The 18,644-nt window shown below is 38.5% G+C and overlaps 1 protein-coding gene across 4 annotated transcripts in view; it reads left to right on the top strand.

The window, feature by feature from the left end:
• MAP3K5 (mitogen-activated protein kinase kinase kinase 5) overlaps window positions 1-18,644 on the top strand; it is a 156,532-nt gene that overhangs the window by 132,230 nt on the left and 5,658 nt on the right. For 3 of the 4 annotated variants that reach the window (XM_073337411.2, XM_073337413.2, XM_073337410.2), the window contains 10 exons: window positions 467-572; window positions 1,510-1,667; window positions 2,165-2,342; window positions 3,255-3,275; window positions 5,469-5,646; window positions 5,738-5,906; window positions 8,049-8,234; window positions 11,832-11,937; window positions 15,544-15,787; window positions 18,507-18,619. In XM_073337411.2, the coding sequence (XP_073193512.1) occupies window positions 467-572; window positions 1,510-1,667; window positions 2,165-2,342; window positions 3,255-3,275; window positions 5,469-5,646; window positions 5,738-5,906; window positions 8,049-8,234; window positions 11,832-11,937; window positions 15,544-15,787; window positions 18,507-18,619 (1,459 nt within the window). The remainder of the gene's footprint in view (window positions 1-466; window positions 573-1,509; window positions 1,668-2,164; window positions 2,343-3,254; window positions 3,276-5,468; window positions 5,647-5,737; window positions 5,907-8,048; window positions 8,235-11,831; window positions 11,938-15,543; window positions 15,788-18,506; window positions 18,620-18,644) is intronic. The other variant, XM_073337414.2, reaches the window with a different exon arrangement.

The raw sequence follows: 18,644 nt of genomic DNA, 5'->3' as shown, positions 1-18,644 counted from the left end.
GTAATATGGCCCAACTTTGTGGACAATATATTTGGAGTTTCAGGGTAATATCTTAATCAAAAATACACTTTGGAAAGTTGGGAAAGTGTTATAGGGGGTTGGGAGGAAAGAAGGAGCTTCCATAATGAGATTCTTAATACAGACCTGACAATGGGAAATCATTTTTTTTTTTTAAAGTTGGAAGAATCTTTGGTGTTTCTTTCCTCTATCAGTATTCTTTATGGAATTTCTGTAGATGGGGAAGCATACACAAGTGCTGATGTTTCACTTTAGAGAGGGAGCACCTTTAAACTGTTACTGTAGAAGGTAGCAATGATGATTTCCCCCCACACCGTCACCCCCTTAAATATCCCTTTAGAGTAATTATTATGTATAAAAGAATGCGCTTTGAAAATGTGTGCTGCAAGTTGTCTTACATTAACAGTCACTAGAGAAAAATAAGTGGTCTAAATGTTCTGTCCTTCAGGGTGATAATGTGCTTATCAACACATACAGTGGAGTTCTAAAGATTTCAGACTTTGGAACATCAAAGAGACTTGCGGGGATCAATCCGTGTACTGAAACTTTCACTGGTATGTTTCTAGCTTACAGTGTCTTCCAATTTGAAAGCAAAGGAAGAATAGTTATGAATGCAGGGTCAGATCCTGCAGCAGCTTCACATGCAGAACTTCCATGGACTTCAAATCAATGCATATAGTAGCTGGAGGAATGGGCTTATATTACTTGCTTAATCTTAAATTATAAACTTTATTTTAGTAAGTTTAATTGTATGCACTGGTAGAGAGGAATGCCATTGCTGACATTTCTTGAGAGATTCAAATCCTCCTAGGCAAGATAGGCCGCTTTTCCCCAGGTTCCTGACTCTCCTTCTTGTGTACACAGTTTTTAATCTTGCTGCCTCACTGACCCAAAAGTAACTTTTTCCTTTGTTTGCTTAGTCTGCCTAACTCCACCTCAAGAATTTGTCCTTAATTTGATCTTCCTCCTGCTTGAAAACCTAATTCAAACTTATTGCACTCTGGGCATTATATATATAATTAATAATCACTTTTGAACGTGTATATTTCAATTCCCTCTTTCAGTGTTTGCTAAATTCTTGCCCTCTGAATTTGAGAATGCAGAATGCTATGGTTAAATGGCTCTTTCACTCCAAGAAGTAGAATCCTGTTACCTCACTAATCAGTTCCTTTCCATCTCTGAATCCAATTCAGAATTGCCCTCCTAATTTTTCTGTTGGTGTATAATGTGACTATGTGAAAACTGGACCTGATCCAAAGCCCACTGAAGTCCACTGAGTTTCAACACTGACTTCAGTGGACTTCAGATCAGATCTGTAGCAAACATCATTCACTTGTGGCCTTAACTAAAAGTATTCTTTTGAAATCTGTGAGGATAATTTCTTTAAACTATTAACATTACTCCCTGCCCATCCGCATTGTTCCCCCGTCCTTCTTAGCTGCCTACTTCATCATCCGAGTTTTAAATTTAAAAAAGTGTGGTTTTAATCAGGTACCCTTCAGTATATGGCACCAGAAATAATAGACAAAGGGCCACGAGGCTATGGGAAAGCTGCTGACATCTGGTCTTTGGGGTGCACTATCATTGAAATGGCCACAGGGAAGCCTCCATTTTATGAACTGGGAGAGCCACAGGCAGCTATGTTTAAGGTAAGACCTCTTTCTTAGACCGTTCTGTTCAGGTCCATTGTTTTTTGTAAACAAAGGAAATCTTATGACTATTAAAAGACAGAGAGTGGGAGAACAGCAAGGATAAGATAAAGGAAATGCCTCTTTAATGAGCATATTAGAACAAATGTGTTATCTGATGTGATTCAATTGAGGGGGAATGCTGTATTGTTTCGAAGAAGACAAAAATGAAGCAATAAAATGCTGTTCACAAATCTGTAAAAAAAAATTTTATGTCTGTTCCATTTTAACATGGTGAGCCAGTGATCAGTGCATCCTCTTTCTATGAGACCTTCCTTGGGAGCGAGAGAATTTTTCAGATATTCTACTAAAATGCAGGTCATTAATGATGCTTTTGTTTCATGGATTTCAGTAGGTTTTAAGGAAGGGTTTTTAGTAAGTCTCTATCAAAAGCAGATAGCAAAGTGTATGAGAAAAGACTTCTGGTTTCTCTTTGTTTACTCTTTCATCTCTCTCAGGTGGGAATGTTTAAAATACACCCAGAGATCCCTAAATCCATGTCAGCAGAGGCCAAAGCCTTCATACTGCGTTGCTTTGAACCAGACCCTGACAAGCGAACTTTTGCTAATGAACTACTTGTAGATGAGTTTTTAAAGATTTCAAGCAAGAAGAGAAAATCCCAGACAAAACTCTTAGGTAATTTTATCACTGAGATGTATCTGTTAGATTTTACCTCATTAAAGAGACTGTTTCCTATAACCATTGGTCATAACCTCTGAGACTAAAGCAGTGTATCCTCTGTCTTGATGAATATTCAGCAGAATAGGTCTATAACAGGGGACTGGACTAGATGGCCTCTCGAGGTCCCTTCCAGTCCTATGATTCTGTAAGAGCATAATTCTGTTATCACCACTTGTATGGGACTGTTCCAGATAAAGTCTTTTATAGTTTCTGAAACTCCTTAGAAATATTCTAATTTAAAGCATACTTGCACAACCGATTAATCAGCAACATTTGTTGATTACATAGCAAAAATAGTTCAATATAAAAGACTGCAAAATTTGTTGAAAGCTTTGATTTCTATGACAGGCATTAAAACAAACTGAGATTCATTTTTTCTAAGGGTTTTACCATTGCTAGAAATATTAAGATGTTTGAAATTTACTTTAAACTTAAACTGAATAGAAGACTCTTCTTACTTTAGCTATTGTATACAAAGTTATTACACAGATTATACCACTGGTTTTGTTTTTTGTTTTAAATTGTGGAGCACAAGTGGTTTCTTTGACAGCATAAGTGATGTATTTATTTAAATGTGGAAAAAATGCCTGTTGCATTTAAGAAAACATTTTTTATCAAGATACCTAAAATAAAGAAGAAATATTTAGATCACCATGTTAACTTGTTTGGAGAAAAAAAACAAATAAAAATAGATTAAATTCCAATTTCTCTTTTCAATTGAAATCAGAGACTGATTGGATAAATGACAGCCTAGATAGGGTTAGCATGCACAGTACAACTGAGAGGAAAGAATTTATTACCTACACTATATTTACTCAGTTAAATTTACCATATGATGAGTATTTTTGTTTGCTTTTCCTCCCACAGCTCTTTCAGCTAGCTCAAATGGTGAGTTTTAATATTCTAACTTTTTTCCTCAAAACATGTAACTATGCTGATAGAACAAAAATCATTTACTCTGCGATAAATTATCACATCTAAAAACTGCACAGATGAGATAATTGGACACAGTTATCAAACCGAACAGTCTGTCATTCTTAGGAAGCCATAACCTGACCACATAGGTTTAAAATACTGTATATCAGGGGTTCTTAACCTTTTTCTCTCTGAGGCCCCCCCTCGACATGCTATAAAAATTCCAGGGCCCAGCAGGGGCGAATGGGTGTGAGTCTCGGGGCCAGGGCTTGGGGCCTAAGCATAGTTTGACTTCTGTTTAGGGTGGGCAGGGGCCAGTGCGGCTCGAGCCACCTCCGCATGGCAGAGTCCAGGGAGGGAGCGCTACCTCCACCCTTTGACTCATCTCAGCAGGCCACCCGGCCTGTCTGGGTTCAGGTGGGGCGGGCACGCAACCAAAATTACAACTCAAAGGCGTGGGGCTTAGCTCAAAAAGTTTGAAAACAGCTTAGGGTGCAGGGAGGGGGATACTAGGGGCTGTGTATGGACTGGGGTAGCTCAGGGTGTAGGGAGAGGGCTATTAGAGGCTGTATGCCGGGAGGACTCCCCTGCAGTCCCTGTTCCCCAAGGGCTCTGCCAGCCATGGAGCCAGGTCTCCCCACCCAGGCGACTCTTACCAGCTGCGTGAGTGAAGGGGGTTGGGAGCTGAGGAGCAGTTTCAATGTGCGTTACCAGCAGGAGAGGAGGGAACGCTGCTGCTGCCTGTTCCATGGTACCAGCTGCCCTGCACTGCCTGGCTCCCACTTCCCTGGCCAACGGGTGGGGAGAGGAGATGGGGGGAGGTGTGGAGCTGCCCCCAGGACTGCCGTGCTCTTGTGCTGCATTTGGGTGGGGGAGAGGAGGCAATGCCCTACATGCCCCCAACTCTGACCAGGGGCTCAGGGCTTCTGCCCCACGGGGAGCACCAGGGCTCGGGGCTCTGAGCTTCAGCCCCATGTCCCATGCTAGGGAGCAGGGGAGGGCAGTGAGGATCGGGGCTTCAGCCCCAAGGGGGGCGCTGGGGATTGGGGCTTCAGCCCTGCAGCCCTCTTGAAAGGTCTCGCAGACCCCCAGGGGGCTGTAGACTCCCAGTTGAGAACTGCTGTATATAATCAGGTTAGGTTACGGTTTGACAGGGCAGGTGGCTAAAATCTTGCTTATCATGGGCCTTGTTGTTTATAGTAACAGTTCCATTCAAAATGGTGCATGGCACCTGAAACAGCAAGATGTCAGAGGGACATTTGCTTGGAATAGTAGTCTTTGTCTCCATTTTTATTAATTTTTTCAATTACCTAAATTTTGAGATGCCCTATAAGAGTTTGAATAGGGTGACCTGATGCCACGATTTTATAGGGATGGTCCCGATTTTTGGGGCTTTGTCTGATATAGGCACCTATTCCCTCCCAACCCCTGTTCCGATTTTTCACACTTGCTGTCTGGTCAGCCTAAGTTTGAATGAGAATTCAGAACCTTCTTGCTGCAACAGCAAGTGTGCTGTTTATAGAAGAAGCTAACTCAGAGTTAACTTGCATGTATCGCACATTTGTCCAAAAGAATCAGCCCCAGGTTATCTTCCAGATTCACCTAGGGTGAAATTTAGCTTGGTATAGAGGGCTTGTGTGAAGGGCCTAGTACCACTTAAGCTTGAAATTGTTCCCATTGAAGTCAATGGGACTTTTGCCATTGACTTCAAAGAGAGAATGATTGGGCCCCTAATGTAAGGCTTAAATTGTTGCAAGGGTTTGGGGCAGACCCTCTGTGCTGAGATATAATACTCTGAGAGAATGCTTAGAGGCGCTCTGGAATGAATGTATACATAAGCACTGTAGCTCTGGGAGTTTATTATATCTTAACTTTGTAAAGACCATAATGCCCAGTAAGTTGAGATGGTCCCAGGTCTCTAAGAACTGTTCATCTAAAATATGTTGTGACTCCTTCCAGTAGCTGAGAGCTCTTTTCAAGTAACATATGGGGGGAAAAAAGAGCATTTTAAGATATGTGTAACTGAGGTGGGAGGTTGGAGTTTACCTTTTCTGCCTCATCTTAAAAGAATAACTTTCTTTCCAGAATTAAGGTATAGCCATTGTAGCTTAGACCATTTGGGATGGTTTTGAAACACTAATTTTCTGATTGTTCCTTCATGAGTAGAATACCTTCGGAGCATATCTTTGCCTGTTCCTGTTCTGGTAGAAGATACGAGCAGTAGCAGTGAATATGGCTCTGTTTCACCTGACACGGACTTAAAAATTGATCCATTCTCTTTCAAATCAAGAGCCAAATCATGTGGAGAAAAAGATGCAAAAGGAATCCAGTCCCTTTTTCTGAGGTAAAGAGCTATGTTGTCTTTGTGTTGCTTCACGGATTAGGAATGTAGGGTTTTTTTTTTAAATGTTAACTTTCATCATGTAAACTTTCAGCATCCCAGATGAGAATTTTGAGGATCATAGTGCTCCTCCTTCACCTGAAGAGAAAGATTCTGGGTTCTTCATGCTAAAAAAAGACAGTGAGCGAAGAGCCACTCTCTACAGAATATTAACAGAGGACCAAGAGAAGGTGGTGAGGAACTTAATGGAAGCCTTAGCTCAGGTAAAATAACTTGCAGGCAGACAAAAATAGCATGTAATTTTGCAGGTTTCCAGTAAGTGTGTGCATGCATATGGGTAAATATTTATATTAAATCAGGTGTCAGACACAAAATAAGGTTTGACAAACTATAGGTGGCTGATATAATGTAGGACTTGAGAGAGTGCAGTTGTATTGACGATAAAACCATGCACCAAAATTATATTTGTGTTGCGGTACATTTGTATTTTACATTATTCATAACTACTGCCTCTGCGTGCGCACAGATATCAACTGGTTGAACAACGGAAGAAAAAATATGAACATTTTAATGAAATTTCATTTTTGCCAACACTTTTTTTTCTAACAGGACTAATAAAGGATGATGGTTTAATATGTGTAATTATCAGTCTAATCAACTCCAAAAATGTAAGCCAGGGATATTCAAGCTGTGGCTTTAGAGTTACATGGTTCCTTTGCCCAAGTTGGTCTCGTTTCAGACTACAGCAGGTGTGCCAAGTAAAATAGACTAGACACATCCCAGGCCTTTCAAGCTGCTGTGAAAAGGAGCAATTGAGAGAACAAACAGCCCCATCCCTCACAGCAGTTAGGAGTGGAGGTGGAGGGAGGGAGAAGAGAGTGTCAGGTGGAGCTGTAGAAAGCCACAAAATAATAACGCATTACCTCCTGACACTACTCTGGGTGATTCATTCTGATATCAGTGCAGGAGGATGTGAAATAATAAACAATTCTTCATCACACTGCAAATGTTGCGACACTGTAGTCAGATGATGTGCTTTTTGTTGTTGTTTTTGCAGTCTGTAACTGCATTTCATTCTCAACCTGAATATCTTTGCTCTAAATCATGCTTTGTATGTAAAATATGGTCCATGGTATTTAGGTTTTAAAAAAAGATACGTTCAAGAAATTATGGTTCAAATTTAAATGTCTGATTTGCCTGGTAAACCTTTCTAAAGGTACCCAGCACTATTGCTGTGGATAGAAACTGTTGCCATAACAATAGAAAGAGGTTTTCTAGTTCTTGGTAGAATCAGTCATTGAAATAGTGGTAGAGAAGGGTTAAAAACTGGAGGAAGTAAAACAGATGTGCCCAAGAACTTCTATTTGTTTAAGTGCTACTATAACAGATATAACTATCAGTGCATGTGTCAATGGAACAATGTAAATAATGGAAGAGGATGAAACTGAATTATTTATATACAGAGGAATTCCTGAGGCATGACATAGTCATGACAGTAGAGTGGAAAAAATAGCAGGAAGCAAAAAGCAACGTGCTCTTCTGCTTTGGAAACCTGTGTTGGGTATCTTTGCAAATATTTATCTGACTTTAATCAGAATAACTCTCTGTAAGATTGTTCTGTGATAACAGTTTTTCCCCTGGAGTTTATTATAATGACTTGTGATATTTTCATATTTCTTTCCCCACAATTGAAATTCAGATTTAATTTCAGCTGGTATAACTGAAAGCTAAAAGAAAAAACCCTCTGACCCTATACCTAATTGCTTTCTGTAGTATTCTCCAAAAATGACCTTTCAAGCATTTTGGTATATTCTTAGCTGATCTAAACATAAAACAGAGATTTCAGAAATGTGAGCACATATGTGAATGAGACAGATCATTGATTGCATCCACAGTATGTTGATAATAGTCTGTGAAAAATTCAGGCCAGATGTAAATGTAGCTATAGTGTGAAAATGCCCTATTGGGGTGAATCTTCTGCTTGGAGTTAAGCACTCAGGATGAAATTCTCCCCTTACAAAGCCCTCTGCACCAAGGAAGTACCACCTCCTTTAAGGACTTTAACCCCTCCTTTAAGGACTAAATTAGGACTTCACCTTGTAGTGGCCCTCAGCAGAGGATGAATTTCACTCTCTGGACCTAAAAGTTTTAATAACAGTGAAATATGCATTTTCTCCATACATCTTTCTATAATATATTTACTTGCACAAAATAAATGAGTGGCACTGTGCAGCATATACTTTTTGGTAATTAAAGAAATGTCTGTTTTAGAGGTAAATTTTCTGGAATGTAGAGGAGGCAAAGGTAATTTATTGTGCATCAACTCATATTGGTTAAAACCATTAGATGTAAAATTTAAGATATGTGCTTTAGGCTGAATTTCTTCCTTTTTGTTCCTCTAACAGGGAGCTGAAGAACCCAAACTAAAATGGGAGCACATCACAACTCTCGTTGCCAGCCTCAGAGAATTTGTAAGGTCAACTGATCGCAAAATCATTGCGACCACTCTTTCAAAACTGAAACTGGAGTTGGACTTTGACAGTCATGGTATTAGTCAAGTCCAGTTGGTGCTATTTGGTTTTCAAGATGCTGTAAGTAGACACTTCCAGAAGTTTTGCTGTATGAAGTCTCAGTTAAAGGGCCAAATTAAAGACTGGCAAAAGCTGATGAAAATTCATTGACCTCAGTCCAGAGTTACCCAGATGAGAACACTTGAGGGCTCCAATTCTAATAACAACAATTGGAACCTTCCACCCACAGTCAGCTTTTGGCTTGGCTTCCATGTGATCCTTTGGGCAGCAAGTATGTCCTGACCGCAATAGTGATTTCCTGCCCCCCAGATTTATGCGTCCTCACAGATAAACAGCAGGAGGGTCCAGCATGCTTCTGAAGATATTACACCATATTCCTCAAGTAGGAAAGCCTCAAAAATGTAATATTGGGGTTTTTTTTTAATAAATACAAAATTGTGCTGCATGTATACAGATCTCTTGCACTTGACTCTGCTAAGAAATTAATGCATTTAAGAAATCTCAACAAATTAAACCATACCTAGTTTATAATGTTGCCATTGTATTCCTATCCTGATGCAAGTGATCCAGTAGCAAAAATTTTGGCAAATCTGAGTTGTAAACCTTCACCCCAAACTATGAAGAAATGGCTATTTTTTTACACGTCAGTCGCTAATGTAATACTGGCAATCCCCAAAATGATAAATAGGACACAGAAATGGAATCCCTTTAAATAGCCATCTTATTAAAAAGCAAGGTTGCTCTCCCAGAGCCTGCTTTAAGTGTTATTACAAGTTCTCTGCTAACACTTGTTTTAAAGAGGCAAAAGTTATCTTGTATTGTACAGGGATAACTGATACTGGGAGCATTTGTATGTACATTATCTTATTTCCAATTTGAACACCACCTTGCTCATACAATCCTCTGTTCCACCTTGTACTCAGTCCCATAGTAAATTTACCAGATTACCCACATCTTGAATTGAAAGCCCACTGACCTGAGGAAGTTCTTTAAAATCTGTCATTGGGTAAAAGATGATGAGCTGGCCTGCTGAAGAGGCCATACAAAGAAAGTAAACAGAAGGCTTTAAACAAAATAGTCCTGGGATCCTACCAAGAAGAATCCCAGTGAAGAAGCAGGGGCTTATTGGGAATTTCTCTTTCCTGGTGGAGAGTAACAAAGCAGTAGATACACATTCTCCACTGCAACTCTCAGAGGTTGTGGTAGAAGTTCAAATAGAAGCAGCTTTGTATCACCATGCAATTTATTGGTGAAGGCAAATGGCCGAGAATGACTATTTAAAGCAATTGGGATGTTTTGGGAGAAGAATCTGGCTGGCTATGCTATCCCAATCAGAAAGAGTTCTGCAATTTTAGTATCCTGAAAACTGACATTACAGAAAACAGGACATGTGTGTGAGAACAGGGACCATTCTAGAGATATCGGAATGGGTGGCACTTAATGTTTGTACGGTAATTGTCAGTGTTTGTTTCCACACAGAGACTGTTTTGGTAGGAGTTTTTTGTCCCATTATATATCATTCAGTTGCAAGGCAGTCCTCCCAGTGACGATATTTCAGCATCCCAGACACAGGCCTGTCATCTGTCACTTTCTCCTCTTCCAATTGCAATGCTTATTTTAGGACAGGCCTCCTCCATTTCCTGAGAACAGGAAATAGTTAAAACAGGAACTCTTTGAATCCAGCTCCCAGTGTTGTAGGGGATGTAGATAAAGCATTGAAGTCAAAGGGAGCTGTATAGACTCAGACCTCTATCACAGAAAAACAGCTTAAATCGAGATACCAGACTCTTCTCTGATATCAGGATATTACGAAAAATGGGGAAAATTATCTCCTTTATTCTCAGGACTCATGGATAATAATAAGGGCTGATAGTCAGGATATTCTGATCAAAGCACTTGGAAAAAAAGTTTTGTTTTGTATTCTAAAGTGCTCAGTCATACTACTGTGGATGTTTGTGTTCCTTGACAAAGTCACATCATGCCTCTTCAGTGCGGAAAACAGCTTGAACTTTGTGCTCATTAAAGGCTCAATCCTGCAAGGTGCTGAATACTTCCAGGCAGGTGTTGAGCAGCCTCAACTTTCATAATGTCAGTATACCTCTCAGGAGGTGCTCAATACCTTGCCTGACTGGTCTCTGAACCCTGTGGTTGGTCTTTTTGAGCAGTATAGCATTCTTCAGCTTGGTAGCAGTTCTCTTACAACATGACAGAATGCCATCTAGTGGCTGTTGTAATAAAGAAATGAGAATAGATTTTACAGTTGTCTTTGGGCAATAATAGAACACATCTTCATTTGAACTTCTATCCATCCCCAAAAGACATCATCATCTTTGTGACATCACTGTCATTTCCTACAAGAAGATTATGACAACCTTCAGAAGACAGAAATAAGCTGATCCTGTTTTCATGAAGTGCCTTCAAAATAAAATCTGAGGAAAAAGACATAGAAAATATCCTATTAGTCTCTCCAAAGGAAATTTTTCTATGAGGCATTTATGGATCATTATTAGAATGAACTTCTAAATGTAATTTAATTTGTCTTTCTGAAAAGTTTTGAGTCCTCCTGCTCCTTTATATGTCCTACTGCTGTTGGTTTCACCTGTCAGCTTTTCCTGTATAGCCCTGGTGGCCTAGTTTGAGAGCCAGCTTGTGAAACCTAGTGGCTGCTGTTCCTGCCAACTTTGGCTAGGTGTCCTTGTACAGTTTTGAATAATCCACCATCCCATCATACCCTTGCTGTCTCCTTTCTCGGCTCACTTCCAGCCCTGTGTGAGTTTGAAAGGAACAGCCTCAGAAAAATATATTTTGATAAGTTACAGAGAACTAAGAGTGTAGTTGAGAGTGAAGTTTTGGAAGAATACACAGACAGGACAGGACCAGGCCAGTAGATATGGAAGAGGCTATAATTTCATTAGCTACCACCTCTAAATCAGCAGGGATATACTGGGCCAAAAAATAGGAGGAAGGGGGCAATGGAAAGGAATCTAAAATAATCTTTAACTTGTTACAGATATTTTTAAATTTCAGAGAAAACCCACATCCCTTTTTCCTTCCCAAACCAGACTAGAAGCAATGAAAGAATTAGCAAAATTCCATTTAAGTAAACTAGTATTAAATTGCTCCTTTCTTATTCAAGTGGGAAGAGCCTCACACTGTTTTTTGAAGAGGGTGCACCCATCTTTATTTTAAAATAGACAACTGTATTACAGCCTTCCTAACCAAAGCAGTCAAAAATCATGTCATCCCTCCCCCACAAAAAAAATCATAGATTGGCTTAAAAGTCATGAGATTTTTTTTAAAAAAAGGGTTATTTTTATTTGCCCTGTGGTGCTGAAGCATTCAGGGTTCACATTTTTAAGCTTTTCTCCACAACCCTGAGGGCTAAAATCTGACCTTTTCAAAAATGAAGGCTAAGATTCTCATGCCACCATTTGACTCTAGGAACTAAGAGTGTATGAAAAATACAAATGTCACAAGACTTGTGACAATATTGCAAACGTTGGAAACACTGCTATTCTATTTTCTTTTCTAATGACACCATGAAGTTACTTAAAGAAAACTGTTTTTAATGCAGTGTAGCTGAGCTTAATATCCTATTATCAGCTGTGTGCAATTTTGGGGATAAAATGATTTCTGAACTGCATTCTCTGTCATCAGGTCAATAAAGTTTTACGAAATCACAACATCAAGCCGCACTGGATGTTTGCCTTGGACAGCATAATTCGAAAAGCTGTGCAGACTGCTATTACTATTCTGATCCCAGGTGAGTCACTGTGTTACACAGCAAACATTTAATCTCTGATTGCTTAAAATGTTTTTAATCGTGCTGTGATCATGATGCTTCACAGAAACTTTTAAAACTTGCAATGACTTCGTTTTGTCTTTGTTGACATGCATTAGCTGTTTCACAAGCCAAGTATTCACAGGTGAGTTGTCACAGGTATTTTGGAGTGAACCTTTCCAGGATGCATAATATAATAAGTGACGAATGGGTAACCAGTAGTAGACTTACCGGTGCATTTCGAGGGCCAGATTTTTCAGGTACTCCGCATCCACACATGGGATATGAAACAGAGCTCAAAATAGCTCATCACCCAGCATACTTAGCTCTTTTGAATATGTGCTCTGAGGTACAGACTGTTGGCCACCCAAGAAGTGTAACAGTAACTTGTGTGGCTCCAGGGGCCAAAAACTCTCTCTGGGGTAGTAGCCAGATATTCTTCCCTGCTACAGCTAAGAGGCTTCTGTTGTGTGTGAGTTGTCAAGGAGAAGGATTCCATGTTAAAGAAACGCTAACCCATTTGTTTCCAGTCTGCCACACCCACTATGCTGCTTTCCTCCATTGAAAACAATGGAACTTTAGAATGAACCTGCTGCATTCAGCAGTACGGCAGGTGCATTCTTCTTGGGCGTACTAAATTTGCAGCATTCAAGTGGTTAATACAGACTAGCAATTTTTCCTTGCAATTGTATAGGGTATAAATTGCCCTTCTCTAGAGCTAGTCTACAAGGCCTGTGGACTACTTAAATTCTACTTGAGACCTATGGTGTAGGCCATTTTTACAGAGGTAAATTTCACACAAAACAGATATGGTTTTGGGGAGAAACAAAGGTCTGTAGTAATGACAAAGTGACTAGAGAAGTGTGATTGTTTCTTTGAAATGTTTTTTTGCAAGCTTAACTGCCATGCATGGTGCATTTTTCTTGGTATTAATGGTGGGGTTTTCAAAAAGTGCTTTGTGTTGACCTAAATTCTGCTCCCACTGAATTCAATTCCAGTTCACTTCAATGGGAGAAGAGTCGGGCCACCACTCACTGCTTTTGAAAACTCCCATCCTAAAGTCCTAAGCATTTAAGGTCCTTCCTGTTTTGCATAACTATCTTCAGTGTGTATGATAAGTAGGCAGTGAAGAATTTGATTTTTTTAAAATAATTTTGACAGATATATCAATGTTTATTTTTAAGCTTTTTTTTTTTTTTTTTTACATTTTCAGATTTTTTGGGAAATTATGGGGGGGCAGACAATCAGACGTCAGATAATAATTATTTAATGACAGGAGACATTGAGATTTTAAAAGTTAAGCTATTAAAACAGAAATCATCACTATCACATGTGAAAATATACAAAGTAAATATTCTTAACTTAAATTCGCAAGCAGCATTTTTCTTTCTTTGCCTATCAATTTCAATTATTATCTATAGAAATATTTTCTCATCATTTTGTGTGTTGGTGAAATGGATATTTATCGACATTTGCCAGTTAAAATCTATTTTCTAATACCTTGTCAATAAATTGTTTATTTGATACTTCCAAGTTACATTGTATGTCTAATTTTAGTTTTACTAGAGTGCTGAAAATTCCACAGGAGTTTTTATTACTGCTTATTCTTTATTTGTAACCAAAAACTACATACAGGGAGCTATTCGAGGAGGAGTTGTTATTGGATCTTGTTTACAAAACGAATAAATTGTTGTCCTTTAGTGTGGCATAATAGTTTAACTGGAATCCAAACATTTTCACAGGGGAAAAAAAAATCAGTTTGGATTATTGGTGGAGGTTTAGTCTGCTTTCCTCACTTTGGGGCAAATATAGTTTCATTGCCTTTGGAAACTTAGAATGTTGAAATCTACCTAGCTCAGCTGTGGAAGAGCATACTGCAATGTGTGGAAGTGAAGAGCGAGAAAATGGAGGGGATCCTGGGCAAACTCCCCTCTGCTTCTGAGTTTGCCAGCAATTAGGGGGAATGCCGATGAAGTGAGCTGTAGCTCACGAAAGCTTATGCTCAAATAAATTTATGAGTGTCTAAGGTGCTGCAAGTACTCCTTTTCTTTTTGCGAATAGACTAACATGGCTGCTACTCTGAAACCTGAACAAATTAAGAATCAAATGGGAGAATATTCGGGGGAAATAGGCTTAGAGGTAACCAGTCTCAGCTGAAGAAGGAAAGGAAGAATGTGTATCACTAAGTTGATGCAATTTGCAAATTGATGTTACTTTGTTAATATACTGTAGAAGAATATCACAGACCTAATGGAGTACATGTTTTACATAACTGATAAGAATTGGTAGTTAGTGTAACAGAAGGAAAAGGAGGCAGAGTACATTCCCTCTTTATACAACTGACTTCTGACAAGTGAAAATGAACAGTGCTACTCCACTTTTTTAGTAGTATTCTATCATTAGGGGGTAATGATCTTGGTAAGTAAAATAACCCTAATCACAGATAATGCTAAATTTGGAAGAATGGGAACCCTGCCCAGATATAGAATTTATGTTAATTTAAGAGTTTGAAAAATGCAATTCAGGTTAGATATATGAAAAATTATAAGCTGTGGAGAAAAAATAAAGAAGGGAAACGTTTGCTGTATAGAAAGTGCCCCAGTTTAGTGACCAGGAAAGAGATTTGGGGATAATTTTAGAAGAATCACTAACGCCTTCATTCTCATGTGCAGCTGCAGTGAGCATTTACAAGGTGTAAGACTGCATCCATTATATGATGGATATAATGTAAATCCAAGGTGGTGGTAGTGGTATTAATAGGTACTGTTGCTTTAACCTAAAATACTGTGTGCGATAGTGGTCATTAAAAATAAATCTCAAACAGCTATTGCTCTGTTTCAAAACATAAACAGTATAAAAGAGAAGGGGAAAAAGTGGCAAAATATGCTTCATACAAATGGTGACAACCTTTGGAATTAATGTCTGACTTTTATTCTGTCCTGTATTTAACCAGGTCCATTGGCTTTAAAACAAATACTCCACTGTAAATCTGAAAAGCAAAATAAAAAAGATTTGAGCCATATCTTTGAAGCCAACACTTTAGCCAAATTACTTGCCTACAGAATTTTGTTTTAGTCACATTAAAATCCATTACATAGTGTGTTTTGAGGAGTTTTTTAGTTTTAAGGGTCTGATCGAAAGACTATTGAAATTAACAAAAGAGAGACTCCCATTGACTTCAGTATGTTTTGAATGAGGCCTTGTGTGAGAGGAATGCAAGCATGTTATGTCGCAAACTTTGAGCAGGTATTGCACCTTGTTTGCTTTATGTGGCACACACAGTGAATTCTGGGATTTCTGCATGGTTTATGACAAAAATACTAGCGAAGTCTGGAATCCTATGAGTAAGTACAGATTGTTACTGCTTGGAGATTGTAAATGATCATCAGAAGCCAAATAATGTTCAAAATGTACTAAGCCATTGTGGCATTTTTAAGCTGTTTTTAAACCCTTTGGAAACGCAATTACAACCTTTTGCTGCAAATTTTTCAGGCATGGTTGAATGAAAGCTCTAGGATGAGCTATGAGTATTAATTTAAATATGACTTTATTGTTGGGATTATTAATAATAAACATTATTTCTAATAGAACTGAGGCCACACTTTAGTCTTGCATCTGAAAGTGATACAGCAGATCAGGATGACATAGAAGTTGAAGAAGATCATGATGAACAGCCTCAGAATCAAAATATTCAACGGCCTTGCATTGTCATAGAAGATGCTGTAGCTACCTCAGGTGTGAGCACACTCAGTTCTACAGTGTCCCACGATTCCCAGGCTGCTCATAGATCACTGAATGTGCAACTAGGGAGGCTAAAATTAGAGACAAATAGGTAAGTCTAAAGGATTCAAGTGTATTTCTTATGATTGATTGCATTTTCTTTCACTCTTAAAAAGTTTCTCCAAATCTGACAGCTGTGATAATCCATAATACAGTGCATTTCTCATTTAATTGATGATAAACATTAATTTGTAACTCTGAGTTTGGAAAAAATCCACATAATTTATTTCAGGCTTATTCACTTCAGTACACTGCTGACAAAAATGAGTGTAAAGCTTGCTTTCAGGCGAGCTCTGTTTTTAACTGACTATTAAACTTGTTGCCAAGGTTCTGCTATTCTTGCCTTTCATGTTTCATGGTTAAATGACACATTTCATTTTCATAAAAGCAGAACTCATTATTCCTTTCTATAGTTATTTCCAGGGAACAAATCCAAGCTGCTGAACAGGGGCATTGCACAATTAAACAGGGCCCAGTCTTGTCATTTGTCTTGTTTTGCATGCGGAATTCACTACAGCAGGATCGATCACCAGGAGGCTGAATTGTTTGAAAAAAACAAACTTTTCTCTCCGATAGTTGAAGGTGGAGAATAGCAAAGCCTTCTGAAAAAAACAGGCCTGAAAATACAGATTTCCGAACTAATTGAAAAATATGTCTGTACATTTTAAAATGTGTATATACATTGTATCTTGATAGGACAAATCTTGTGGTGCTGAAATATTCTTTATAATCCTTTATACTGATGATTAAATTACAAGTGTTTGGCAATGACACTTCATTTCCAAGCACATTAGAAAACTGAATGTGATTTGGCTTGATTTGAGGTCTTTAGACAAGAGAAGCTTTTTAGTAATTCAGCATCACTTGAATTACCTGTTAGCATTAAAGTGCACTGCATTTTCTTGTTAGGGTGAACGTAGTTTGTGAGTTCTCATATTACAATGTAATATATTCAGCTTGACATAAATAGATAGTTAAGACATATTCTGATTGCCATATATAATACAATGACAATATACGTGAAAAGTCCTCATACAAAAACCTCCGGAATCTCCATTAAGCAAAGGAATTAAAAAGAAACTAGTTAGGCTGGTCACATTTTATTGCCCAAGTTTCTGATGGGGAGTGGCATCCTAACAACATGTTACTATTCAGAATAAAGCTTCATTCCTTTCACTCTAAGAATGGACGAAAGATATACTGTTAAAGTTCTTTGTTTTTTGTTTAAAAAGTAAGTTGTGAGCAATCTGCTACTCCTATATGCAAAACCAAAAACTTTGTCATGATAATTAGATACAAAAATACTACTTTCCATAAGTTATATGGAAAACTTTCCCTAAATAACCAGGATAATTATACTACTTTAAGCTTTGTTAGCATAAGCAGCATATGGCTGTCATTTGCAAGGCAAAAAATTGTAAACTATTTAGATGACCATGGACACATTTATCAGCCCAGATGACTGGGTGAGGAATAAACTATATGTACTGTTAGGAACAAAACAATGGTCCATCTAATCCACTATCCTGTATCTGACAGGGGCCTGCACCGAATGCTTTGGAAGAAGATGTAATACCCCTATAACAGACAATTATACTCTAACATTTCCAAGGGGAAAGTTTGGGGAAAGTGTCTTCCTAACCTCAGGGAGTTAGTGGAGTAGGTTTATGCTCTAAAATATAATGTATATCCTTTGCATCCTATCTATTGTAACTGTGTAGTGTTCAGATGTCTTATTTTTAAAATGTTACTAAGCTCTTTGCTGTAACAATATATTGCCCCAATGAGTTCCACAGATTAACTGTGCCTGGTGTTAATTTCCTTTTATCAGTTTTAACTTTGTTGCCTTTGACTTCCTTTGGATGTCCCTTTATGTTTGTATTATGAGAGAGGTTAAATAGAAGCATTACTTGACCTACTGTATATATTAATTTTACATAATTCATCATGACACCACCTAGTCAATCCTCTCTGAAATAAACAGACTGTATCCTAAACAGTTAAGATTTAGGAGAGGAAACAGGGAAGTTACCACCAGCCCCTTATACCTACTGAGGGCTGGGCACAAAGCCAGTCTGTGGTCTTTGAGTGCAAGCACTGATTTAGGCTAAAATCTACAGCAATGTTGTACTCTTCAAAGAGGGCGGGGGGGACTGCTCCCATTGGAAGGGAACGTGTGCTACACCCTTTCAAGAAGTATAGCTGTGGCCACCCTCCAGCTGCATCTACCTCTAATGCAGTGCTTTCAGGAGCTCCTGCTGGGATAGATATAGCTGCCCTGCGCTTTATGGAGGGTAATGTGCTAAAGACGCAACTTAGCCCTATGTCCATTAACGGTTTTGACCTTTGATCCTCAATGACACTCCTTCCTCCACAGCTGAACACACTACCCAATTGTTTTGTTTAATTTTTTTCTTTAAGAACCAAACTCAGTTAAGTAGGAATGCTGAGTTGCTGAAGCTTCATTGAAAGTTTCTGTGCAGCTCCCATTTGCTATGAATACTTAAAACTAGTTTTGTTGAAAGGTCCCAACTCTAGGAACTAGAACACTGGATGTTTACATTTTTACATGTGTATTAAGTCTTAATTATATGCACTAGTGAAAGCTAGAACAGTCTACCTTTTCATTTAAGATTCCCAAATTAGTTATGAATGTTACTAGCATCAGTATGGTGGATCCTAGTTTTCACTGCTATTAGTAAACTCTTCAGATACTTTCCTGAAAACATAAAATTAAATTTTAAAAATCCATGCTTCTTTTCCCCCTGCAGGCTACTAGAAGAGTTAGTGCAGAAGGAGAGAGAATTTCACACCCTTTTGCAACAAGCTATAGAAGAAAAGGATCAAGAAATCAAAAACCTGAAGCTTAGGTCACAGCAAGTAGGTAAGTGAGTAAGGGTGACCAGATG

Source organism: Lepidochelys kempii, chromosome 3 (assembly GCF_965140285.1).
Source record: "Lepidochelys kempii isolate rLepKem1 chromosome 3, rLepKem1.hap1, whole genome shotgun sequence".
Taxonomy (NCBI): domain Eukaryota; kingdom Metazoa; phylum Chordata; order Testudines; family Cheloniidae; genus Lepidochelys; species Lepidochelys kempii.
Note: the sequence above shows the minus strand (reverse complement) of the source record. Positions and strands in the feature narration are given on the sequence as shown.